Source organism: Aspergillus eucalypticola (assembly GCF_003184535.1).
Source record: "Aspergillus eucalypticola CBS 122712 chromosome Unknown BO83scaffold_29, whole genome shotgun sequence".
Taxonomy (NCBI): Eukaryota; Fungi; Ascomycota; class Eurotiomycetes; order Eurotiales; family Aspergillaceae; genus Aspergillus; species Aspergillus eucalypticola.
In genome coordinates this window covers 162,173-186,961 of record NW_020290303.1, presented here as the reverse complement: position 1 = coordinate 186,961, position 24,789 = coordinate 162,173, and the positions used below count along the sequence as shown (strand labels likewise).

General features: G+C 48.5%; 10 protein-coding genes across 10 annotated transcripts; 5 read left to right on the top strand and 5 right to left on the bottom strand.

Moving 5' to 3' along the window:
* Positions 1 to 221: 221 nt before the first annotated feature.
* BO83DRAFT_381663 (Ran family GTP-binding nuclear protein) lies at positions 222 to 1,580 on the bottom strand. Its single transcript, XM_025532039.1, has 5 exons — positions 1,344 to 1,580; positions 1,037 to 1,129; positions 811 to 964; positions 537 to 742; positions 222 to 479 (listed from the first exon to the last, which is right to left on the bottom strand). The coding sequence occupies exons 1-5, from the start codon at positions 1,401 to 1,403 to the stop codon at positions 348 to 350; spliced, it is 645 nt and encodes a 214-aa protein (XP_025384178.1). The 5' UTR covers positions 1,404 to 1,580; the 3' UTR covers positions 222 to 347.
* Positions 1,581 to 1,776: 196 nt separating this feature from the next.
* BO83DRAFT_381661 (putative 26S proteasome non-ATPase regulatory subunit Nas2) lies at positions 1,777 to 3,110 on the bottom strand. The gene is made up of 4 exons (XM_025532038.1): positions 2,821 to 3,110; positions 2,675 to 2,747; positions 2,266 to 2,624; positions 1,777 to 2,180 (listed from the first exon to the last, which is right to left on the bottom strand). Exons 1-4 carry the CDS (start codon positions 2,986 to 2,988, stop codon positions 2,049 to 2,051), a joined length of 732 nt encoding a protein of 243 aa, XP_025384177.1. The 5' UTR covers positions 2,989 to 3,110; the 3' UTR covers positions 1,777 to 2,048.
* Positions 3,111 to 3,841: 731 nt separating this feature from the next.
* BO83DRAFT_440530 (putative Rho guanyl nucleotide exchange factor) lies at positions 3,842 to 6,820 on the top strand (the record flags this gene model as incomplete). The annotated part of the gene is made up of 6 exons (XM_025536265.1): positions 3,842 to 4,381; positions 4,456 to 4,764; positions 4,820 to 5,020; positions 5,071 to 5,289; positions 5,347 to 5,572; positions 5,623 to 6,820. 6 exons carry the CDS (start codon positions 3,842 to 3,844, stop codon positions 6,594 to 6,596), a joined length of 2,469 nt encoding a protein of 822 aa, XP_025384176.1. The 3' UTR covers positions 6,597 to 6,820.
* Positions 6,821 to 7,037: 217 nt separating this feature from the next.
* BO83DRAFT_345648 (SBDS family protein) lies at positions 7,038 to 8,060 on the top strand. The gene is made up of 3 exons (XM_025528755.1): positions 7,038 to 7,475; positions 7,548 to 7,671; positions 7,735 to 8,060. The coding sequence occupies exons 1-3, from the start codon at positions 7,312 to 7,314 to the stop codon at positions 7,786 to 7,788; spliced, it is 342 nt and encodes a 113-aa protein (XP_025384175.1). The 5' UTR covers positions 7,038 to 7,311; the 3' UTR covers positions 7,789 to 8,060.
* Positions 8,061 to 8,084: 24 nt separating this feature from the next.
* On the bottom strand, positions 8,085 to 9,314 carry BO83DRAFT_381659 (mismatch-specific DNA-glycosylase). The gene has a single exon (XM_025532037.1). It carries the CDS (start codon positions 9,169 to 9,171, stop codon positions 8,125 to 8,127), a length of 1,047 nt encoding a protein of 348 aa, XP_025384174.1. The 5' UTR covers positions 9,172 to 9,314; the 3' UTR covers positions 8,085 to 8,124.
* A 270-nt stretch (positions 9,315 to 9,584) lies between these two features.
* Positions 9,585 to 10,481, bottom strand: BO83DRAFT_381657 (uncharacterized protein). Its single transcript, XM_025532036.1, has 3 exons — positions 10,342 to 10,481; positions 9,962 to 10,278; positions 9,585 to 9,912 (listed from the first exon to the last, which is right to left on the bottom strand). Exons 1-3 carry the CDS (start codon positions 10,397 to 10,399, stop codon positions 9,859 to 9,861), a joined length of 429 nt encoding a protein of 142 aa, XP_025384173.1. The 5' UTR covers positions 10,400 to 10,481; the 3' UTR covers positions 9,585 to 9,858.
* Positions 10,482 to 13,262: 2,781 nt separating this feature from the next.
* BO83DRAFT_321746 (putative NADPH oxidase (NoxA)) lies at positions 13,263 to 15,068 on the top strand (the record flags this gene model as incomplete). The annotated part of the gene is made up of 4 exons (XM_025527866.1): positions 13,263 to 13,357; positions 13,410 to 13,664; positions 13,713 to 14,122; positions 14,179 to 15,068. 4 exons carry the CDS (start codon positions 13,263 to 13,265, stop codon positions 15,066 to 15,068), a joined length of 1,650 nt encoding a protein of 549 aa, XP_025384172.1.
* A 1,057-nt stretch (positions 15,069 to 16,125) lies between these two features.
* On the top strand, positions 16,126 to 17,423 carry BO83DRAFT_402183 (polysaccharide synthase; the record flags this gene model as incomplete). The annotated part of the gene is made up of 5 exons (XM_025533514.1): positions 16,126 to 16,177; positions 16,241 to 16,912; positions 17,031 to 17,133; positions 17,184 to 17,343; positions 17,394 to 17,423. 5 exons carry the CDS (start codon positions 16,126 to 16,128, stop codon positions 17,421 to 17,423), a joined length of 1,017 nt encoding a protein of 338 aa, XP_025384171.1.
* A 1,251-nt stretch (positions 17,424 to 18,674) lies between these two features.
* BO83DRAFT_453721 (nucleotide sugar dehydrogenase) lies at positions 18,675 to 20,373 on the top strand (the record flags this gene model as incomplete). The annotated part of the gene is made up of 4 exons (XM_025536922.1): positions 18,675 to 18,762; positions 18,833 to 19,134; positions 19,189 to 19,335; positions 19,405 to 20,373. The coding sequence occupies 4 exons, from the start codon at positions 18,675 to 18,677 to the stop codon at positions 20,371 to 20,373; spliced, it is 1,506 nt and encodes a 501-aa protein (XP_025384170.1).
* Positions 20,374 to 20,942: 569 nt separating this feature from the next.
* On the bottom strand, positions 20,943 to 24,646 carry BO83DRAFT_420191 (uncharacterized protein). The gene is made up of 2 exons (XM_025534925.1): positions 23,978 to 24,646; positions 20,943 to 23,921 (listed from the first exon to the last, which is right to left on the bottom strand). Exons 1-2 carry the CDS (start codon positions 24,608 to 24,610, stop codon positions 20,955 to 20,957), a joined length of 3,600 nt encoding a protein of 1,199 aa, XP_025384169.1. The 5' UTR covers positions 24,611 to 24,646; the 3' UTR covers positions 20,943 to 20,954.
* Between the last annotated feature and the right edge of the window lie 143 nt (positions 24,647 to 24,789).

The following is a 24,789-nucleotide window of genomic DNA, read 5'->3' as shown; positions in this document are numbered from 1 at the left end:
GGGATATTATGTGATTCAAGTTTACACACTGTATACAGCAGAAAAAGCGAAAGAGAATAGAGTATGTAAACTTTTTTTCGTCCAACAGTATAGCCGATGGACGGATAAACAGTGTCACCGTTTCAAAAAGGAACTTTGTAGAGATAATCAGAGTCTAGACTACTAGTGGTAAATATTGCAAATGCATAATCATGCCGACCGTTCTCGGGCTTAATTTCCTTCCCTCCGCTATCATTGTATCGTGATTTGAAATCTTGCATAACGTACCCAGTTATTGGGACAAAACTGCAACCACGAGCCCGAGCTCGTGGCCCAGGCTCTGGCCTCAGCCTTTATTGATCGCGCGTTTACAAATCGGCGTCCTCCTCGTCGGGCAGGGGCATGTTGGCGGCAGCGTCCATCTCCTGCTCGTACTGGGCCAGAAGCTCCTTGTTGACGGTGACCTCGGGGGGAGCAAGAGCGGGGGCAGCAACAAATTCCTGAGAAATGCTTGTTAGTACTCAGTCTCACCAGACCAATGATCGGATCTAACTCACCAGCTGGGGGTTGCCGACCAACTTGCGAGCGAGCCAGAGGAAGGGCTTCTCGAAGTTGTAGTTGGACTTGGCGGAGATGTCGTAGTACTGGAGGTTCTTCTTGCGGTGGAAGGTGATGGTCTTGGCCTTCACCTTACGCTCCTTGACATCGACCTTGTTACCGCACAGCACGATGGGGATACCCTCGCAGACACGGACGAGATCACCTAAAATGATTTTGTCAGTCTGATAACAGAACGCGCATGGCTTGACTCCTGAAGGTGGAAGCACTTACGGTGCCAGTTGGGGACGTTCTTGTAGGTGATACGGGAGGTAACATCGAACATGATGATACCGCACTGTCCGTTGATGTAGTAACCATCGCGAAGGCCACCGAACTTCTCCTGACCAGCAGTGTCCCAGACGTCGAACTGGATGTTACCCAGGTTCTGGCAGAAGCGTTAGTCGGACCGGCACAAAGACGGCGGAATGGACAAAGCGGGGTTTCCGGCGGGGCATACGGTGTGGAAAGCGAGAGGGTGCACTTCGACACCGAGAGTGGCGATGTACTTCTTCTCGAACTCGCCAGTCAAGTGGCGCTTGACGAAGGTGGTCTGTAGTGAAATTTCTCTCCAGTCAGTAATGACGTCTCGTGGCGGGTGAGGTTGGGCGGGCGATGAAGTTTTTCTGTTGATAGGGACGACGGGCAACAGAGAGGGGTAAACACGCATGACAGGAATGCAGTCGAGCGTTAAGAGGCGTTGAAGAGGCGACATGCCACCCCGGCCCAGTAAGCCATGTGGGATAAAATATCTTGATTCAACTTGCCTTTCCAGTACCACCGTCACCGACGAGGACAAGCTTGAAGGTCGGTACCTCAGTAGCCATGATGAAGGTTGGATGTGATGTGGGGGGGATGGAGATGAGAAGAAGAAAACAGAATTTGCGATGAAAGTCGACGGAAATCAAAAGTCGACAGTGGGATGCGACACTCGATGGACAAAGCGATCGAGGGGGGTTCGATAGAACGAGGGGGTTGGACAGGGAGGAGTTAAGAGTGGGAAGGTTATTTCTACCGGTGATGGAATTTTTGCCGTGAGTCGGTCGCCCAAGCCTGCTAATCACGTGGTACAGTTAGGCCTCAGGCAGCCACCGTTGCCCCGCAGGATCGCGCCAACTGCAGTTATTGCATGCCTCGCTGTCGATCCACGCCGGTTCTTTGCGAGAGAACCCTCTACGCTGTACGGAATTGATAAATAACGTCCATATGAACAGGTGCAATTTCATCTCTTGAACCTAAACTGAAACGCCACCCTAAATGCTTCCCTAGGTATTTCCCGGCAATAATAAACACGTCACGTTCGATCATGAATACATGTCACATTCCTCATCAGAGTCCAATAGCAAGAAAGCAAAGTAAGGAGAATTCATCAACGAAAGTAGATCGTACCCGAGTAAGTTCGGATATTCCAGGGACTATCCCAGAGTACAGTAGACAGCCGTCATTCTCGTGCCTAACCCGATGCCAGTCCACTACAACGGCACGAGATGACAGCCCAACAAGCCCCGACCGCCCCAATCACGGCGAGGGACCAGCTGCAGGGACAAGTCAATGCTGCTGGAAGAACTAGGATCTTTCCGCACGACTTTGACCGCCACGGTGCGCTAGAAGATGTTAGTTTGGGGCATTCCGCAAGTGTATGTCCTTGGATTCTGGAACCAGAAGGTTGGAAGAAAATCTCCAACTTACCCCTTCACTCTGCTGCACTATCTCCGCCACCTTGGCGAGACGTTCATGGTTAAGCCAGTTGGCACTTCCGAACTCCCGAACGGTATCTCCCACCCTCAGACCTGCCTGGTCGGCGGGACTTCCAGGCACCACACTATTGACCTTTGCGAACGGTAACCCAGATGTCCCAGCACCGGATGTATTATTGCCAGTCACACTAGCTTGCGACCCCGATGTACCATTTAGACCGCCACCCGATTGTACGGCAGTTTGCGCCCGCTGCAAGTTCGCGAAGTGGTTGTGGATTCCTTTCTCCAGATGTGACATCACGTCTTTATGATCGTTCCGCAGTCGAATAATCCGAGCCCGAGTAGTGCGTACTAACTAGGGTTTAGCAAAGGCACTGCGGGGGCGTAAAGCAGTGACTCACTTTGGGCAACATCGATATCGTCTCGTGGGAAGCCATCGAAAGTAGTGAGAGACGTGTTCATATTAACGCCATGCTAGAACAGAAAGCATCATCAGTCGACATATCACAGAGTGGCAAGGCTTGTCCAAGATCGAATTTAATCTCACCGAGCCGAGGACGCTACTCAAAGCCGAGAGTTCTTCTTCGATGCGTTCCTTTTCTTGCATGAGATCGACCATGCCGAGCTTGGACAGGTCGCGAGGAGGAGCGCCTCCGGACGTAGGGCCGGAGGCTACTGTTGGGGCATGAATGTTTGAACCCATGGGTATTCCCATACTAGAGTGAGTGTGAGGTGGTTCAAAACATCGTTGGTTGGATGGAAGTTGAAGGAAGGACCGGGCGGCGAGAGCTGTCGCAGACGGATCCCGGAAAACGGCGGTGGGTCTTTCGGTGGGAAATCTGGGGGAGTTTCATCATTCTTGGCATCGCGCGCTTGGAAGAGGACTGCGCAACACCATCATCCATTTCTCTTCGAAGGTTGAAGTTGATATAAAGTTATTGTAAATTGAAGTCAGAAACAATGCCAGATATTTCTAAAAAGTGTCTAATTGGCTGAAAATGCTACTCATTCTGCTATCTCCTACTACTATGCTGCCGCTAAACTGAGATCTAGAAGCTTCAAAAGTAGCATGAACAACACCTACTGAGTTGTGAACCATTCACCCTCGCTAGTTTCGCTGCCTTGACCTTTTCTACTTAAAACTCTGGCTACAGGCGTACAGATGATGCTGATGCCCGTCGTTTCATCATTGGGAGCAATGAAAGGCCGTTACCGTGTGGTAGGACCAAACACATTGCAATTTGATTCTCAACCGAGCGGTGCATGATATAGAGGCAACTTTACTCAGAACATTACCGTAAGTTTGTTTAACCTACTGTGATGGATTTCATACGGTTTGCGTTTGTTCGCACTGGACGTTTTGATCCAACACGTGAGCTCCCCCGGCGACAGCAAGTATACCATGCTTTCCCCATGTGAAGAACTGGGCCAGTCGTTGCTTCCACTTGCCAGCACGCACATCTACTCATGACACACATTCTCTCCTGTGATTCTGATTCCGAAGCATAACTTGCTTCCGAGCTCACATTCTCACTTGGAGTTTGTTCACTTTACATACACTCTGCACAATGGAAGAATCCAAGGATATGGGGGAGCCTCCCTTGCTGATCCTGGAGAAGCCTGAATATGTGGTGGAGATAACTGCAACGCATCCTATGCCAGCAGATCCTGTGGCTGCCTTCAAGCGTTGGATGAATAGCTTCCGATCCCGAAGAGGCTGTCCCCCACCCGAAAGATACGTCGAGGGTTGGCCGATAGAAGTCAAGCCAGATGATCGGGACCTCCTACCGGACTTGTTAACCTCAAACGAGTTTCAGGAAAAGCAATGGGAATCCTTGTCCCACCGTTCGTCCAATCTTGGAACCGTGAAGACGGCCACTCTGAGCATTACTAGCCAAAGTGTGGTACGATCGAGGGGAACTACGCAGAGCACAACAAATCAAAGCATACGATCTGATGCTCGTGAATCGCTAGACAGCATCAGACCTGCGTTGAATCCTTCAATCGATGAGGAAGCTCAGCACAGGGCCATTAAGAGGCGACGTGTTCTCCGGGAACTGATCACCACCGAATGTGACTATATTTTCGGCTTGAAAGCACTGGCTGAAGTATGATTACCTTCAAACTGAAGTATAGGCACGTGTTGCTGCTTACAGATAGCTAACAAATCCTCTGATTGTAGGCCCTGTTCATATTTTCTGTCAGACCGGAGATTTACCACAACGTTCAGCAGATCCGTGACACGCATGAGGACTTCCTCTCCCAGATTCGAAAGCTGACACCCATATCGAACCTGGCAGTAGCTGAATTCGATACTTTGATGCCTCAGGGTGTTCACAAGCGCCTGAGTGCAATTGACTTTGGTTTGAGGGCTTTCCATGCCAAGTCTCTGCGATCACGCAGCTTTAGGACTTCTATGGACTCGCGACTCAGGGCGTTGGCTGCGGAGTCAAAAGAGGCCTTGCAAGTTGCGCTAGAAGTCGGCAACCTGGTGAGCCTTCCTCAATAGGCTTATATATTATCAGCTACTGACATAAAATCGGTAGTCGGCATCTTTCACGGCTTACAAAGTGTTCTGTAAGAACTATGGCTTGCTCACAGTAGATGTGAGTCTTCTGCGCCAGTCTGTACCGGATTGGCGTATATTCGACCAGGGCATCGAGGCTCTATCGAAGTCGGTTGCGTCATTGGACAGACAGACACAAGAGGAAAATAAAGCGATGTCTCTGAATGACCTCCTGATCAAGGTCGGGATAGACACCTCTTGGTTCTGCTTCTGGATGCTAACGTTATACAGCCAATCCAGCGTCTGTGCAAGTATCCCTTGCTGCTTGAGGAATTATTACGATGGACTCATATTCAAGACGACCCATCTGCCCATGATGGCATCCGGCAAGTGCTCGAACAAGTCCGCGCGGTGGTATGCGAAATAAATCAAATTACAGATAACCCTGTTAGCAAGGCCTTAGTGAAGAAGACGTTTTTGCTACAGAGCTTCATGGATCTGTCAGCAGCTGTGAGTATACCACATCTCCCTACGGAACATGGAAGCTGAGGTCATTGGAATCCACAGAACACGATCGATAACATCTACAAGCAACTGGGTCCTTTAAGCCTCTGTGGGGTCCTTCACATTACATACCAAACCCCTGAGTATATTACGGGAGGATACATGGTTTGCATTCTGTTCACCTATCATCTCGTAATAGCCAAACCGAGCAATGACTACCGAAGGCTTGAGCCACTAGCATGTGTGTATATCCCTGACATGAAGATTGACTCGATCAGAAACGGGGAAGGTGAGGAAACTGCCTATATGGGTCATTTTGTATGCTAAACTCTGTGATAGGTCTTCGTTGCTATGGCTGTCTTTTCTCCTGGAAACTGATTTTCCAGTCTCAGGGCAAGAACTACGAACTGGTGCTCAGTGCTGCCTCGGCACGCGAGGAAAAGAAATGGGAGACCGAGATGCTCAGGTCTGCAGCCGCATTAACTGACATGCCGAAGTCAGTGGTAGCGAAGCTGAAAGAATACTCATTTCTGTCTCTGGAGCTGGCTCCATTGAGTTGCAGCAACGGTGCTCTCCCTCTTCTTCCTCGCCGACCGTCTATGCAGGCATTGGCTACATCGCGGACTCTACCTGATTCACAGAACATCATCATCAAAAAGACGCATTGCCCACAAAGACTCCAGATGACGGAATCTGTGGACGGGGAAATCGAGCGGCCGAAGATGTCTGCCTTGTGCCCAGCCCTTGTACTGACTGCCCGAAGACAGGATCGAATACTCCTAGAACGTGCTATATCTGCTTTCTACACGCGGGACGTTCTGCCGTACCCTGGCATGATTTTAGGCAAGGGGGACATTTTCCATAGTCCTGGGTCTCTTATGAGACATCTGAGCCGCCGGCCGGGGTTGTACCGACGCTCCAGCTGTGTGAGCATCAGCACCGCAGGCTATTCTGCTAAGTCTGTTACGGGAGCGACATGTGCCGACGAGAAAGTCCATAGGAAGCTTGGAAAGAGTCAGGAGAAGAGTTTACGAAGTGTATCGAGAGGCAAGCCAGCAACTCCGGACACAGACAAGGGACCTATCTTGGCGCGACATAGTAGGGATATTCGACGGTCCAAAACGTGGAAAGGAAAAGAAGGTCCGAATGCGAAAGCCAAGGCTGAGATCATTCCGACCAGTGCTAGCAACAAGGGAACGGAGACACTCAACGGTTGTTCCTTGAGAACATCTGCTATTCGGAGGATGTTTAATTCGATGTCCTCCCGACGGACGAAAAGACAGGGTCGCATGGGGCTTGGGAGTGGGGTTTGATGGAGGTGATGATGCAAGTTGTTTGAGATTTCCTGCAGTATTGCATCAGATGGCCAGGTACGGAGTACAAAGTGTGTGGAATATGTATGGGGTTCTTAGGGATTCGTGTCGATTCTGAGGAGAGTGGGGGAGGGAGAGATTGACCGGGGCGAAGCGAGACGTAATTAGTAGCATTAGCGAGCCAGAATGCCAGAATGCCAAAAATGTCCGTGACTGGAATGATGATGATGATGATGCCGATGAGGGAATTGAATTCCATAGGGAGCCATGTTTCTCCACCGGGTGAACCAGAAGCGCAAGAGCAAGTGCAGAGCATCCGCAGCATCAGTCGATGATGACGTCGATGCTCCCGTCGGCACTCCTGCCTCGATGTATTTAAGGCCTGCGATATTCAAGAGAGAGAGAGGAGATAGATCAAATCCAATCAACTCAATTATCACACGAACACTATACTACCCATCAACAAACCTTTTGCACGACTTTCCTCACTTCAATTGCTCTTCCTGTCACTGTTTGCCCGCCTTTGTTTCCGGTAGCATCGTGGTGACGTCATTTGCCCTCACCTCACACGACACTCTTCCAACTCACTTCATCTCAACCTCCTCTCCTTCTTATCTTCCCATCGTCTCTTAGCAGCTTCATTGAAGAAACAGACTAGACCGTTCTTCTATCTTTGCTCTAAATCACTGCAAATTTACTACACACCACCACCAATATGCCTCGCCACAACGACCCCACCTCCAAGATGTTCTACAAGGGTGCCTCCGACGACTTCATCGTCTTCGTTGATGACCACGACGCCCTGAACAGATGGCGCAGTGACCGCTCCGTCCCTCTGGCGGATGTCCTTAACGGCTGGAAGATCTTTGTTACTCACAAGTAAGCTCCTCTCCTCCCTTTGTCTTCATGCTATCAGCAGTGAGAGCAAAGCTAACAAGCAATAACTTCCAGGCACGGAGCCCAAGGCGTCCTCGACGGAGCTAGCAAGGCTAGTCTCGAAAATGAATTCGGAACTGCCAATGAAGACGACGTTATAACTCAGATTTTGGAGCGTGGAGAGTATCAGTCTACTATTGTATGTTGATATTCCTCATCCATACTTTGAGGAGGAAAGATGCTAATTGATTTATGGTAACAGGCTCGTGAACAACAAGGTGATACCAACTTCCGTAATGGTCCTGCTTATCGATAGATTCGTGCGCCCATGTTATTACTTACGCCCTTGCTGGCTGGCTGGCTGGCTGGCTTGTTTCCTTCCTCCCCCCTCCCTTGATGGGTGTGTGGCATGATGTTGCAAGAGGGGGGAGCCAAGGATTGTTAGTAGCATGATGATCGACTGATCGAGCACATGATTATGCTTTTTTATCTTTTTTACTAGCGGATGAAATGTACCTACTTGTCTATCCTAGCTATGTACCTGGGAACAGAGAGGGTAATTGATAAATGAAATGAAATAAATGAAATATATCATGGTTAAATCTATACTATATTCTATAACTTTAACCAAGAACGTGACTACACATCTATTCTATTCTACTTTCACACCATCACCACCCCTCTCCCTCTCCCTCTCCCCATCTCTCTTCCCCTCCCAAACTTTCCTCCTCTCAACAACCCACCTCCCCAACTCATCCCAAACCTCCCTCTTCTCCATAACCGACATCCCCGCCGCCAACCCACTAGTCGTCGTAGCCACAAAGACCCTCGCCCCCTCCCACCCCCCTTCATCACCACGCACCCTCCCCAAGTTCATCCCCTCATCCTGCCACCCATACCTAAACTCCTCCTTCCGAATGCCCCTACCAACCTTAACCCTCCAAACCGCCTCCCAAATACTCTTCCCTACAAGACACACCGCCTCCGGCCTCTTCTCCCGCACCTTCGCTTCCAGAATCGGCACCCCCGCATCCATCTCCTTCTTGCTCAGCATGCTCGCGTCCCGCGTCGGACGTTCCACGATATTCGTGTTCCCGATGTTATATAACTCCGGGAGTTTGTATGTATCTGAGGGCGGGTGTCGGATGGGTGTGATACCCGACCAGTGGAGGAGTTTCCAGAACAGGTTGCTGGGGTGCGCGTAGGCGTAGCCTGTTATACCTGTTAGGATTCCAGGGTTCACGCCTACGAGGAGGAGAGTTAGGTTCGGGGGGATGGTGTCGGTGAGGAGGGAGGAGGATGCTGATGATGGGGTGGTGGGTGGTTTGCGTGGGCGGGGGGAGGAGGACGTGGTGGTGCTGGTTGGGGTTGAGGTGGAGGAGCAGGATCGGGAGCGGGTTATTCGTGTTGATGTTGTTGTTGATGATGATGATGGTGGTGTGGTTCGTTTGCGTTTTAGAGGAGATGAAGTCCTCGTAGTGGGTTGTTTTGTGGATGGGAGTGCCGGTGGCGCTGAGGACGTAGGCTTCGCGGTGTGGAAGTATTGGTTGAGACGGCCGTTGAAGCTGGTCTTTTTGTTCACGGGGACGTCGTTGTCGTTGTCGTGTTCTTCATTATAAGCTTCATTGTCGTGATCGAGAGTCGTAGGGGGTATTTGATTGTTGTTGTCCTCGAGAGGACTATCTTCGACAAGGGGCATGCTGGTTGCTGGCTGTCTGGGTGGAAGACTCTGCCGGTGTTAGTGACAGTAATGCTGCAGAATATTCGCCGGTTAGTGCTGTTGATCGGTTTATATAGGTATCATTTCAGGGGATTGCTAAAAAGCTTTTCCTTGGTTGCTGGTGATTTGCCTCATCTCTTGTTCCTCGGTCTGGAGCGCTCCAGACGCTTAACCGTTTTGGGTATCATTGGACGCGAGGTCACGTGAGTTTGCCTTGGGAAAGTGGCAATAAGGCATCAAATAGTACTGTGGGTGGCGGATTAGGCGTAGTACTAGGCTTGCTTTATTTAGAGTGTATATCTGTGTAAGGGCCTGAACGAGGATTTAGCAGGTTGTAGACTGTTAACTGGTCGGTTAAGGGCGATAGTATATCTATCGTATGGAAGGCATGATCTTGTAAAATGAATTATCTTTGTTTTGAGAAAAACAGAACTATAGTACACACAGATACATATACTCTGGCGTCCAGGCAACAGAGTCCTTATATAACTGCCACATCCAGGTCAATAGCTGGACAGTCATCACTGACTGAAAGAGGACCTTTTATCTGTCCAAACTCCATAAAGCACATATTACCGATATACTAGCATCGCTGGGTATCGTTTCATCAAATCATATCATGTCGTGGTCGTCAAGTGTCAGGTTTCGTGTTGGTACAAGTTGTTGCTATACCTTGTATTCGCTTCGTTTCGGGAGGGTCCATGGTACAGGGCAAACAACCTATCATCCATTAGTTATGTTTTGGGAAATTCGATCGGCGTATACGTACCTCGCCCTCACTGTAGGCCCAGAAATATACCCCGATCCCAATAAGGTAGTATAGAGCAGGGTCCGTTCCCTGGTAGAGGAGCATGGAGAGGAGAGCGCTGAGGGGATAGAAGATCAACCGAAATTCGATGCTGCGGTGCGCGAGGGAGCCGGCGACATATTTCAAAGGCCATTCCCATGCAAGTCCAAGTAGGCCCAAGAGGAGGTTTAGGATTTGAAGAACAGGGACCGGATTCACAGCGCCGTTCAGATTGAGCGTCATAAAGTCCCAGAACACCTTCGGCCAGATAAATCCTTCGATCGCCCCACCAATTTGGTCTGTACATTCAGTCATTCAGATTAGTATCGCCATATGAATAGATGAAGAGGCGTGGTGCATACAAGCTGAGGCTGTAAGGATAATAAGTCGCGCCCAGTGATTTTTGATAAGTCTTCCCATGGTAGGCAGGTTTTGACGTATAGTGGGAAGTTCAAGCGTCTTCCGTCCGGCGAAAGAGCTCGTTACTCAAGTATAGACACAATGCTGTTGTTGTCTCATAAACACAAGGATTGCTTTTTCGACCGTAGGGGATCCCTCAACCATCCACCCGATCAATCAATGTCGTGTGTGCTATGCTCATTCCAAATAACATGGCAGGTGGAGAGATGCGATGCAAGGTCAAGGTTGGTAAATTCTTCCCCGGCAGTTTTCTTGTGAGGAGAAGTAGTCGTATGTAGTGTGTGTGAGTCGGATAAGCTTTAAATCACAACAATCACATCACCACATAAACTTAATGCAGGAAAAAAATGAGATAGTGTCTGTTCAAATAATCATGTACTGCATAACCGAGCAAACTTCAGCTGATAGACCAGTTAAGCGATGGGGGCCATGGAGGGGGAAAAGAGCAGCAATACATACATTAGTAGCTTCCGGCGCCAACGGAGGAGACCACCTGATTTGCATCTTCTTCACAATAGGCCGAACGCAACGGACTCGCCGTCCCTCCGCGCCTCCCCCTCTCAACGCCTGTGATACGTGGACGCGTTTTATCAACCGCTCTCTTTTCTAACCCAATCAGCTACCATTCTCTGCTGGAAGCGATCCTCACCCCCTTGACTTCTTCACGAGGATACCTTATGATTGGATCTGGGCGCTCGGTGTAGCGTGACAGTGCGAATGATCCTGGGAGCGCCATGGCTGGTCGGATCAATCAGAAGAAGCAGAACGTGGAAACTGACAGAGATGCATCGGCCGCTAAAGTGTGTTGCCGCAAATCTCCTGCATCCTCCGCTCCACCGTCACGCCCCGTCAGGTCGCTAGTGCATCACACCCCGTTTGGCTGCTGACCTTTGGCTTCTGAGTGGCTGGACCGTGTGCTACGAAGCGCCCGGCTGGGGCTTCCAGCATCCAAGCTCCTCTGATGGCGGACTATCTTGTGAAGACTTTGAGAAGCGGGGAACCTGGTGCCCAGGTAGTTGGTCTTTTCCCTGTCCCCCAGTCCTTGCTGTGATCTCCATCGGGCGCCTACTGCTACACAGCCAGAAATACCCGCTGTCAAGGCGACTATTACGATCTCAAAATATACGCCTACGGGAAGAAGCAAGTCTCACATAAGATAACGCCGAGATGGAAGAAGAATCTTTAGATCACAGGGAAACCTCTACTGGATTCAAGGCTGCTACTAGACAACTCACCGTCTTTTCGCAGTTCCCCATCACTCAAGATAATTATAGCACCGTCCCTACCCACACGGTCCGAGTGCCAATCTAGTCGTCACTAGATGTGATGAGAACCTCATCCGTGCAGGGCCAAGAACTTAAAAGTATGCCCCAGCAATATCGTCGGATTCCCTGCTCAACCCACGCCAAGCACTTACCACTAGGAAATACCAGGGTCTTCCATTCGAATTCCGGAGATGATTCTGCTTTGGACTAGTACCTAGATCATGAAAGTCTTGGCTCAAAATGCGAGAGCTATATTTGGTAGCAACCGGACCTTAATTTGCATCTTGAATCATATTCCTGTCTGTTTAGAATGTCACAGAGGTGCGCTCCCCATGTCGATGGCCGCTTTGACCGCGTGTGACGGGATGCGCGCCTGCACAACGCTTCTCATAGGCTGGAATTGGCCGAGACTCCACCCTTCACCACACGAATAAACGGAGCAGCCGGGGGAGTATAGAAGAATCAATTATGGATTTACGGGTTATTGATAGCGACTCACAATCCCGGTGCCACATGGTAAGATTAGTGGCGGATACCGGGAGATGAGGAGATGGCAGTAGGTCAAGAAAAGACGAACTTTACCTATCATGTCACTACTAAGTGCGCCAATCGCGCGCGACAGCTTAACGAGTGCACCGCAAAGCAAAACTCAAACGGCTGTGTGATTGAGGAGCATGCTCGGTTGTGGCCTTGGGATACGAGTGGAAGGATTATCTATCCAGTCAACAGAGGACGGTCAGACTCGAGCTCTCTTCACCAAGAATCTGGCGCATCAGGCGATAGTTCAACGCCTGACGGTCTTTGCTCCATCTCATTCTCGCCTGAGCCCTGTAAACGGCAAGTTCGGGGATAGTGGTATCCAACCGGGTGATCCACTCCCTGCAGGCTATCCTAGCGGCACCATAAGTCCGCACAGCGCAGGGGTTGGGGTAAATATAGAAGCAGAAATCCTGATCCTCGTGTCCCTCATCAATTCTTCCCCTCCTTTCTGCAACCAAACCGTATCTTCGGGTACCAGACGCTTGACACAGGATTCTCAACTGACATCAACCCCACACCACCCTGCTCAGAGATTACACTTCAGGACCTAGGCCCGTTTAAAACAAGAATGATATAATCGGATCTGATCCTTGTTCCTCGATTGGTCCCAGCCTTCTGTGATCATCGGCTTCTACCGCGTCCTGAACCTCCGGCCATCGACTCTAGCACCTGAAAATCCTATTCATGAGCCATTATTCTCGATAAGCCAAGGGGAAGCCTGTCATCTCCGTGAGTCCCCTGGACTTCAGGGTGCCTACGGCTCCTTTCAGCGTTCGAAGCGCCTTATCTACTGGCGCCACAGGCTGTCGCTCTGCGCAGGCTTAACTTAGCGGATACTTGAGCGAAGCGCCAGCTCTCGAGGGAGCATTCTATTTATGGGTACCTAGAGTAGAGTGTTCACCAAAATCGCTCCTTTCACTTATGGTACGGGCGCCTTCGAAAGGAATCCCAGAAAAAAAGGACTCAAACCATTCACTCCTTTGGAAACGGGTCATTGCAGGTCAATGACAGAGCCTCGCGAAAAAGTCATTACATGCTTATACTGCCCTATTACCATCATGGAACATGCTTGGGGCTCATACATTACTGCGTCAAAGGTCTGGTTCTACTCCATCTTTTGGGCGCTACATTTTGTCATTTTTGCAGTGGGATGGTAAGTCTGACGGTTCCCAATGACTGCCCGTATATGTACTGAGAATCCTTAGGTATATTCAGGCTTCGGACCAGAGGCTGGCTATGCTCAATACCCTCCAGTATTCCGTTTGGATATCACGGGGCGCTGGGCTAGTGTTGACATGCGATGCCACCCTCCTGTTGCTGCCCATGTGCCGAAATCTTGTTAAAACAATAAGACCCAAGGTGCGATGGCTACCACTAGATGAAACGGTATGGTTTCATCGTCAGGTCGCCTATGCCCTTCTGTTTTTCACCATAGTCCATGCATCCGCTCATTACGTGAAGTAAGCCAATCTATCTCTATTACGAGGTCATTGCTCTGACAGAAGCAGCTTTTACAATATCGAAAAAGATCATATCCGCCCCGTTAAAGCAGTTCAAATTCACTACACAGAAGCAGGTGGGATTACAGGACATGTCATGCTCCTTTGCATGATGCTGATGTACACCACGTCCCATCAGCGGATCCGGCAACAATCTTTTGAGACGTTTTGGTATACGCACCATCTTTTCGTACCGTTCCTTCTAGCATTGTATACACATGCAACCGGATGCTTCGTGCGAGACACAGAAGAGCCTATCTCACCTTTTGCTGGGTCTAGATTCTGGAATCACTGCTTAGGCTACGAAGGCTGGAGGTGGGAGCTAGTGGCTGGAGGCTTGTACATGCTTGAAAGGCTGTACCGCGAGATCCGAGCAAGGCGCCATACCGTTATCCTAAAGGTGGTTCGCCATCCGTATGGTAAGTTCTACATATGCAGATATAAGCTTCTAAACTTGCCTAACAGCGATACGCAGATGCCATGGAGATTCAGTTCCGTAAGGATAGTATGAAGTACAAAGCTGGTCAATGGCTCTTCATCCAGTCACCCGATGTTTCCAGCAACCAATGGCATCCTTTTACAATCACGTCATGCCCATTCGATCCGTACATCAGCATCCACGTTCGCCAAGTCGGTGATTTCACTCGCGCATTGGGTGACGCACTAGGATGCGGACCAGCGCAGGCCAGAGATATGGAAGGACTCGATCCGCTAGGAATGTATGAAGTCGCCCTGCATAACGGACAAAAGATGCCTAGGCTGCGCGTTGACGGACCATACGGAGCCCCGGCTGACGATGTTTTCGACAACGAGGTGGCCGTCCTCATCGGGACGGGAATAGGTGTCACACCATGGGCATCGATCCTCAAGAATATTTGGCACTTACGATCAGACCCTAAACTAGCCGGCCGTCTTCGTCGCGTCGAGTTCATTTGGGTCTGTAGGGACACATCGTCCTTCGAATGGTTCCAAGCCTTGCTCTCCTCTCTTGAATCTCAGTCGGCAGCCGAGGCAGAGTACAGTGGGAAGGCCGAGTTCTTACGCATCCACACATACCTCACACAACGACTGGATGATGACACAGCCGCTAATATCTTCCTCAATTCTGTCGGTCAGGCTGTCGACCCACTTACGGAGCTGCGAAGTAGGACAAATTTTGGCCGTCCGGACTTCAAACGCCTCTTCACTGCCATGCGTGATGGTCTACAAGACCAGACTTATCTATCAGGCGTACATGTGAATTCGACTACAGAAATTGGAGTCTACTTCTGTGGACCCAATGCCGCTGCCAGACAAATCCGAGAGGCGGCCATGTCCACCTCAACGAGGGATATCCGGTTCAAGTTCTGGAAGGAACACTTCTAGACTACAGGGCTCTGTGCTTGAAGAGTCGGAAAGAAAGAAAAATAGGTGGAAACCCGAAGCAAAAGCTCACGATACGAATTGATGACTGACGACTCTCTTAAATTCCTTTGACTGCTGCATATAATTAGATGTATCTGTCTTGTGATTTGCAGTGTTGTATAGTATACGTCTCATGTGTGTATATATCTTTGATCTACTGCAGCATATGATAAAGCAAGTGTTATATGATTGAAGGGTGCGGTGAACAAGGCTTCCTCTCCCCTAAGCCATGCTGATGCCACATGATTTACATACGAGACTTGGATATAGGTGTGTTAGAGTGTGTTGATGATTTGGGTGAGTAAGTTTGGCAAGTGGGTGAGCAAAAAGGTTTGCTAAGTATCAGGTAGGAGCACTGTCGAAGGGGTTGGAGATTGCTTTCACTAGCGTCTGTCCTGGGCTTGCTTTTTCTCGTTGATTCAACGTGATCATTCGTACCGCCTTCTGGGACGGGGATTGTTAAGAGCGGTCTGAGCTCATCCTTGATGTATCCAGAAGAATGCAAAACAGTGGCATGAAATTATCTGAGGCACATGATACATGTCGCTTTCGGACGGTAAGGTATCGCCTAGGAAGACTGCAAACCAATTCACCAACGACCACGGTGGAACGATAAGACACATGATGAATACTAATAAAGGCAATACTAAAATCTGGCATCGCTGCAGGGGAAGCGACCGCAGCAATCAGACATATATCTCACCGCCACCACCTGGCATCATTATGTCCGCCTGCTAGGAAGGCCGGCAGCTGTTTCAGCGCGAGAGCGAAGGGATGGATGGTTGAATTGCTATTAAAGCCCGACCGACCGATCTTTTCAGCCCACGGAGAAGATCGAAGAAGACTCCAACTACTCACTAATAAATAAGCACGGCATCTCGATCTCCCCTTACAATGGAGCTGACTCCGTGGTTTTGGCTCATGCTGTACGCTGGATATACCTTACCCCATTGCTATTGCTGCTGACCAGGCAAGGGGCTGGCACCTTGTCAGACGGGTCCTACGTCTCTACGGATACATGCGAATGAAACCAATTCCGGTACCAGAGAACCCTCAAATGCGACCGGATTGTATCAGCGTGATAATACCCACCATTGGTGCACCTGTAGAACTCATACCCCGGCTCCATGCAGTGCTGGACAACCACCCTAAGGAAATTATCATCGTCACAACAGCAGCTTTGGTCGAAGAACTAAAAGCGGTTCTCCAGCAGTTTATATCAGAGGAGAAATCGCAAAAGATCCAAGTTCTCGACATCCCCTTACCTAATAAACGAAACCAGCTCGCTCGCGGCATTCAAGTAGCCACAGGAGAGATCCTCGTGCTTGCGGACGACGATGTTTATTGGAGCAAGGATCTCTTGAAACAAGTGCTCGGCGTTCTAGAATTGGAACCCAAAGTTGGTGGTGTCACCACGTTGATAGCAGCACACGGCTTGGATGCTCGAAGCCCTGAAACGATCACGGTGTGGGAAGCTCTCGAGTCTCGACGTATGAGCATGCGCAATATCGACATTGCAGCCTCGAGCTGGCTGGATGGCAGTCAAACAGTACTGACTGGACGGACTGCAGCTTATAGAGCTTCTATCTTGAAAGACCCAGAGTATCTGTCTGCTTTTACCAATGAGTACTGGCTCGGGAGATATCGCATGCATTGTGGCGATGACCAATTCGCTACCCGCTGGCTGTTAAATCACGGCTGGGAAGGCCGTATCCAGACAGGAGCTACGATCTACAGCGAGGCTCTCTCCGACAGTCGCCATATCAAACAGACCCTACGATGGGCAAGAAATGGGAAGATTTCGAGTACGAAGCGGTTCTTCTCTAAACGCATGTGGAAGGAGTCAGTTATCCCATGTTTCTTATGATCATGAGTTCAGTATTGACAAAATTACCAGATACCCGTGGCTATCACTACTCACAGCTCAGACCGTTGTCGCCATGATGATCCAATTATGGCGTCTCTCGTTCCTGGTGCATATTTTCTCCGACCCACGGCTACTAATTGACAGGCTTTTCCGCCCTAGGTAAGAAACCTGGTTCGGCTGCATCTGTTGGATATCGCTAACTCATCAAGAATATCGTTTTTACTCGGTTTTTATGTGCCAGTGTTCCTCGAGCATATTGCATACGGAATGGCTCACAGATGGTATTTCAGGCATCTAGGAGCCCAAATTGTGAAGGATTTCTTTCAGCACTATATCGTGACTTTCTATACCACCATAACTCTTCATGCTGTAAGTTGCTGCCCCAGGATCAGATCCACCCCAGTATTGACAAAGTATAGAATCAATGGGGTTCCCGGGATGTTGAATGATTGGCCGAAGTTATACAAGCGCTGCCAGGAGAGTGACAGTGCGGTCAACAATAACTTTAACAGTGGGAAGACATGTTGGAAGATTAGCTGCTAAAGATAGCCCAATAAGGAGTTCCTCTAATTGATTATTTATGTATCTGTATAGTAGGATATCAAGCCCCAGAACAGCTGCTCTTTCACCTCGACATTAATCCTTGAAACATTTTGAAGAGCAGAGCTATTGTAGCCTCAGAACCGTAGTAGAATCACCTCAACAAATGCATAGGCACTGAAAGAGTAACCGATAAAAAACAACGATAGTAAGAATGATGAACAATCAAAGACCGGTGGAGCTTGTAAGAATGATCACAAAATCCAGAGGAAATGATGTCGCGCGAGCTGATGCAGAAAGGGTAACCCTTTGCGACTACAGGCTGAGCATGTAGAAAAGGAAGGAAATATGTCCTTGCATTCGCCCAATCTAAAGTAGGAAATAAGCTAGATCATTTCCCAGGAACAAGACCAATCACTTCTTTCTGTGATGTGTAAGTTCGGTGTACATTACTCGGAATCGCGGGTGCATGGGTAAAGTAGCGGTGAATCGGCAAGGGAGAGGTGTCAGGTTGGTAATTGTTGACTGCAAAGGCATTTGTCAAAAGGGAATCTCGAGTGTTGTAGGCTAAGGGATACAGGTCATTATGGTTCTAATGTCGCCTATTGTCTGGTCATCTCATGTCCTAAAAGAAGGATGGCAGAGATACAGGAATTATCGAAATCAACAAAGATTGAACAAGGAGAATCATAAAAAAAAAATAAAGAAAAAAAAATTCCTTAAAGGTTAAGGAAACGAAAAAAAAAAAAAAGGCACTTGTCTGAATCGTCCTCCGCGCAGGAGTAGGGTAAATGGTCAACGATAAAAGGATTCCGGTGTTTTGGATGTTGCATATGAAACGCCATGCAGGAAAGACATTTCTAGAAAAGGCTCGACAACATACTCTTATCTGTCGCAGATCAAGTTGAGCGGTGACTGGTGGATGCTGCCAGGAAGTAATTTCCCATGCCTATCGGCCATCGTATACGCGTTTTCCAAATGGGTGCCTGCAGTGCATATCATGTTTCAACTGCAGGCAAGGATTGGTGACCACTGGTGAACCACATCATAATATGAAGCGACATAGGGATATAGGGCCTCTCCTCACTGCCTGCCATTTCTTTTGTCATGGCTCTTTGAAAGCAAAAGCACGTATTTCAGGTGAACGGCGAATCTTCGTAATGGGATCTAACAATATGGAAATTATGTCGAAACAATGGCCAGAGGGCAACATTCAGAAGGTATGTATGATTGGCGCGGGGTACGTGGGTAAGTCGAGACCAACATCTACCCTCATAGAGGTCTTAAAATTTCCTTACTTATGTTTCTCATGCTCCAGGTGCATTGACAGCAATAGCTCTGGCTTCTAAGAACCCATCTGTGCAGTTCAGTGTGGTCGACAAAGATGCCTCGTTGATTACAGCTTGGAACTCAGATCACATCCCCATATTTGAGCCAGGCCTCGAGGATATCTTGTTTGAGGATGGCCAAGTCCAAGAGAAAGCACTTTGTGTTTTGTCACACGGTTATGAAGGGAGGCGGAGAAGGCTTGCCAACGTAACCTTCTCTGCTGATATTAATACACACATATCAGACGCCAACATCATTTTTATTTGTGTTGACACTCCGTCAGAAGTTTCGGTAAGTCTCATGTTGTGTCTTTGTGAAACGATGTAAGAGGTTCTGATTGCCCAGTTTCCTGATAGCGATGAGATCAGAGGCCTCAACCTGAAGAATCTAGAGTCAGCCATCAAGTCAATCGCGCAGCTTTCAACAGGACACAAAGTTATAGTCCAGAAAAGTACTGCACCTAGTGGCATCTGTCAATGGATCAAAAAGACGGTGCGTGATGCTATCCTAAGCAGTGGTTATGTAGAGATTATGCATCTCGCTGACTAGTTCCCCTAATAGCTGAAAGATGCCGCTCTACCGACGGCCTCATTCGACATAATATCTAGTCCTGAGTTTCTAGCTCAAGGCAACGCAATGCAAGATCTGTTGAACCCCAATAGGGTAGTCATTGGCTATGAACCAGCAGCAGACGGCGCCGTTCCTGAATCAGTGAAAGCCCTAATACGCTTATACACACCATGGGTACCCCAGGAACAAGTAGTCACGACCGACACATGGTCATCAGAGCTAGCCAAGATTGCCTCCAACGCACTTATTGCCCAGCGCATCAGCAGCATAAACTCCCTAAGTGCTGTCTGCGAAGCGACTGGCGCAAGCGTCACCGAGCTCTCTCGGATTGCTGGTCTCGACCCACGGATCGGACCACAATGTCTGCGAGCCGGTTTTGGATTCGGAGGTTCTTGCCTGCGCAAGGATGTCTGCTGCTTGATCTATCTAGCCCGTGAGCTTGGACTTGACGACGTGGCTGAGTACTGGCGGGGAGTGATTCAAATCAATGATTGCCAATCCACACGCATCACGAAACGGATAATGTCATTTTTGCCCTCTGATGTAGCAGGCACAGAGATAAAGGCAGCTATTCTTGGTTTCTCTTTCAAGAAAAACACGACGGATATTCGAAATACCACTGCGATTAAGCTGGTTCGAGATTTGGTCGGCCATGGATTACGCGTCAATGTGTTTGATCCACACGTCCCGAGGCAACGCATTGAAAAGGCTTTGATGTTACAGTGTGGTGCGGCTCATGTCAATACTGCTGTGGTAGAGAGCACTGAGGCATCGTGTGAAGGATGCAGCGTGGTTGTGTTGCATACCGACTGGGATGAGTTTGTAGGACGCAGTGTGGATTGGAAGGACATTGTGGTTCGGATGCGAGAACCAAGGTTGTTCTTGGGACCTCCTGGGTTATTTGCTGTATACAAGATGAAGCAGTATGGGTTTACTGTTCTGGAGGTGGGGAAACCGTAGTCAAGGGAGAGATGCCTTCGCATAGGCGTAAAGGAGGATTGAGGAGTGACAGCATATTGGGGGTTTCATATCTGAGCCCAAATACCATTCTTCACGTTTCTCCTCTTCTCCATAGGCGTTACTTGTTTATTGCACCAGGGAAGGTATTGGACTTCATTTGGAGCTACAGCAGCTCCCTGCCTTCTAGAAACTGGAAAGTGGACCAAAGTCTCATTGTTCTATTTTGATTATTTATATCTTGAATAAATTGCTACCTAGTATCAATGATTCAATGGACAGTGTTAGTGAAAATGTCTAATCATGAACAAAAGAAAAAAAAAAAAATCGAAAATAAGATTGCGCGTATAGTAGCCTCATGCGAGTTCTAGGCCAATAGATTAAAGGGAGTCAGAAGTGGATGGACCATTAGGCTGCTAATGCACATAAGCAGTCGCATTATAGATAGAGCGGCTGCGACTAAAGCAAAGAGTTTATATAGAGATCATAGAGTTTATGAGAATCATGAACGGAAGAAGAAGAGCAAAATTAATACTCCATACACCTTGGTGGCAGTGACTCGAAATTTAAATGCGATACACTATTCAAAAACTGAGATCCGAGGGATTGCTATCTATTATTTCCCCCTTTTGTACTTCCTCTTTAAACCCCTCCACTACTTTCATGAGATAGAGGAATCTGCTATACAAGGAAAATGTTTCTATAGTTGTTTGCAAACCCTCCTCTATAAGCTCACGAGCGTCTTCGAGATCCTTCATGTTACGCTCACGCTCATAGCGCATGAGCAAACATTCAGATAGTTCACGGAGATAATTATGACTAGAGGCTTCAGTGGGTAGCCTAAGTCCATTTGCCTCTTCAGCCACCTCAATTGCCTGACGTAAATATTCTGGCTTGTCAGGATACTTTGAAGCAGTCGTCTTCAACCAAACAGTCAATGTGTGAAGCGCATTAGGGTATCTTGGATTCTCCTTTGACATGCCATGTATAGCTCTCTGCGCACATTTCACAGCCCTGCGTAAGTCATCGTCTTGGGGCTGCTCCGCCCTTTGAAATCGGTATCCCAACCAAATGGCCAAGGAGTGATAAAATAGCTGTTTGTCTGCTTTGCTCAGGTCAGGGGTATGAGTCAAGGCGTTCTCAGTATCTTCAATTGCCTGATCGAGGTCCCCGTCCCAGTGTGCCCAAATAGCGTGCTCATGCAATGCTCTAGCTCGATCAATGCTGCCAATTGGTGTTACTTGCAGCGCTCTCTCGGCAACCTCTAAGCCAGTGCTCAAGTCTGAGCTTTTAAAATCATAATTATCTTGCTCGAGAGCGTGTGCTCGGCTTAGGTTAATAAGCATCCTACCTAGCCTGGCATCTGCTTCTGGCGTTTGCTCGACAACGCTGGCGGTGATTTCTATCGCGCAAGTAAGATCTGCATGTGAGTTGAATTTAGCAGACCTTAAGATTAGGCCTTGGGACATGTTGTTGAGAGCCTCTGTCATGTTTCTACTCCCTAGCTGTACCATGTTCTGGAAAAGCCTCGCCTCCGCTTCAGACGTAAAGCCAGAGCAACAGAGCATTGACAATACGACATCGAAGGATAAGTTATAATATTTCTCTTGGAGCCTTGGGAGCATTTCAATAAGAGCTTCTGGACTTTTTCCCTCTTTATTTCTTATTTCATGCAGATGAACAAGCCACTGGCAAAACGCATATTCCCCAAACGGAAACGTGTCCCAATACCATTGTTGATGCTCAAGCTGCTCATATAGAGGAAGATAGAAGAAGTCTTCAACAGAGATTATCTCCGGTCGTTGATTGAATGGGGCAGAAATATAGCGCATGCAACTGTTGAGTATGGTTTCATGGCAGGACACGGTGGTGATCGATTGTAGCCAGGCGGGTCTTTTGTCCTTCTTCGGTTTCACTTGGCTTTCTTGTTCTGATAGAAGATAGTCCTTAACGGTTTGGTGAATAAAGTAGATACGGTCATTATATGTCACCAGCAAGAAATGACATCGTTCCAACATGGTCGCTTTGAATAGCAGTGGGTTGAACTCGTCTCCACGCTCAAAGGCCTCGTCATCCATACCAACCTTCAAGGCAATTTCCATTTCCTGAACGGTCAAAGGTCTCTGTGCGCCCAAGACAATCTCCAACATAGCTTTCACTGCTTCACGATCTGCTTCATCTATTGCGTCCAGTAGCTCGGTATACGCGTCAAAGACTGTCTCTGGAATATTCTCGAATTCTTTGACCCATGCCCTCGGCGATCTTGTCATACTCAGCTTCTTCTTATCCAAAACATCGAAAAGCAATTTGACAAATAGATATGTCCGATCTCCTTCAACGCGCTTTCTGAGCATTTCTCGGAGCTGTAAGCAAACAGACTCATTTTCGATCTTCCGTTTCTGCATGAACCTCTCCAGACGTTGACTCGCAACATATTGAATATCCCTTGAAAGAAACTCCCGACATTGCGCATCTTGATCGAGGTCCAAAATAAAATCCATCACGGGGTGAAAGTCGTCAATTATGTCACTCAGTGGACGGGCAGTGCAGAAGAGCTTCAGAGCCGGGCTATCGAAACCGTGCAAGTGCTGAATAAACTTTTCTCTTGAGCCAGGCTCACTTTCATCCAGGGCGTCAAGTAGAACAACAATACTCTCCGGTTCAGCTTTAACGAGTACCTTATGAAGAAGCTCCCATAGAAAACGGAAATTTGATCGTATGTCACCCGGGTCCTTGTTCTGAATATCATCCACCACGTGGACAATCCAGTCCGGACGATTCTGGAACAATTGATACATAATGTGGCAGAGAGCGACATTCAATTTATTTTGCTGACCACCGCGGTCCTTGAAGAAGAATGAACAAACCGCAGGTCCACCTGGTCTCGAAAGTGACTCATGAAGAGATTTGGTCAGCACCGACTTTCCAGTACCGGGGTTGGCCACCACAAGCAGAGAACGAGTTGATCCGGATTCCCATTCTTGATATATTCTGTGCTCACGGAAGCCTTCGGTTGTTCCACTTGAAGGATTGCTGACCTCATAGTAGGCTTGATACTGATCAATATCCAGATGGGCTTCGTCTAGCCTAAACTTTGTGATTAGCTTTGACTGTTGCCTCAACGCAAACTGCCTGTTGAGTTCTGATGCCAAGCCGGTCTTTATTTCGGCTGAAGTTGATTTGATGCCATTGAGTGTGTTCAACACTTGTGTTCTGAAATCAATTTCCATATACTTCTGCACCTCGCTCTCAGCTTCTTTGATCTTAGTCAGTCTATCCCCTGCGGATGAGCCCAGCCCCACGAAGGTCTTGGAAAGAGTTCTGAATTTGTGATGGCAGTCTCGCAGAGTCAAGATCTGGAATTCAATAATGAGCCTGTATAGCTCTATGATTGCCTCTTTGAGCGGGGCCTTCGACTGCCGGAACTGTTGGGGAGACTGCCATATTTCAGATTTTAGAAGCTCGACCAAGTGCGCATACCACGGAAGCTTCGCGATAATATAAAGAAGGCCATCATGACTCGCATTAACTTGATCACTGTATTTGACAAGCTTTGTTCTCTCAGTCCTCATGTTTGGAGCGATGTCGATGATCCAGATTAACCTACCGGAGTCAATACTAAACAGACCCCTGTCCAGGCAATGGAGGCAGGTGGGTAAACAGCCAGCACGCTCGATATTCCATCCTTGGTCGAGTTGAACACTTTGGAGAAGGTATCGAATGCTTTGATATCTGCTGCATTATTGCTGCTTTCCTCGACCAATTCGTCCATCAATTTCTGGCGACTTTCCCCGTCTAGATCAGCAAGTTGACGCGGTAAGGGCATCTGATTGTTGTCGACTTCGCCGGAGTCAGGGTCCGTTATCGCCGACGGGAGTTTTGAGCGGACTATTTTCTCATATTCAATCACGAGTTTCTCCAAGACCTTGTTATTGCGTATGCGACCGTATGCCTCTTCCCAAATCTCTTCTACATCTGGTATCTCCTGTACCTCAACAACGGGGGATATAGGATTTGTCTGCCCCTTTGACTCGATTTCACTCGGTTCATGTTCGGAGCTGTGGCGATTACCTTGTGAGCTCCCCACGTCCTTTGTTATTTCGAAGGACTGATTAGACTCCTTGAGGGGAGTTGATGCTGATGCTTGAGGCGTGTCATTTCCTAGCGATCCTTTGTGTTTGCTTTTGCCTTTCCCACTAAATCGCGATTTGAGACACGCGAGCCACTTGGGTTGACCCATTTGAGGCACTTTTCGGGAATGCAGACGATAAAGGCGAGAAAAAATGAGGGTACATTTGGGGAGGAAAGAGCCATCGCGGTGAAATTAAATACAGACGCGGTGCCATCTTTGCTTCTTTCAGCTAGCACTACGAACGATATCTCAGCGCGTATACCCTTGTCGTTTATGACGTGTTCCTG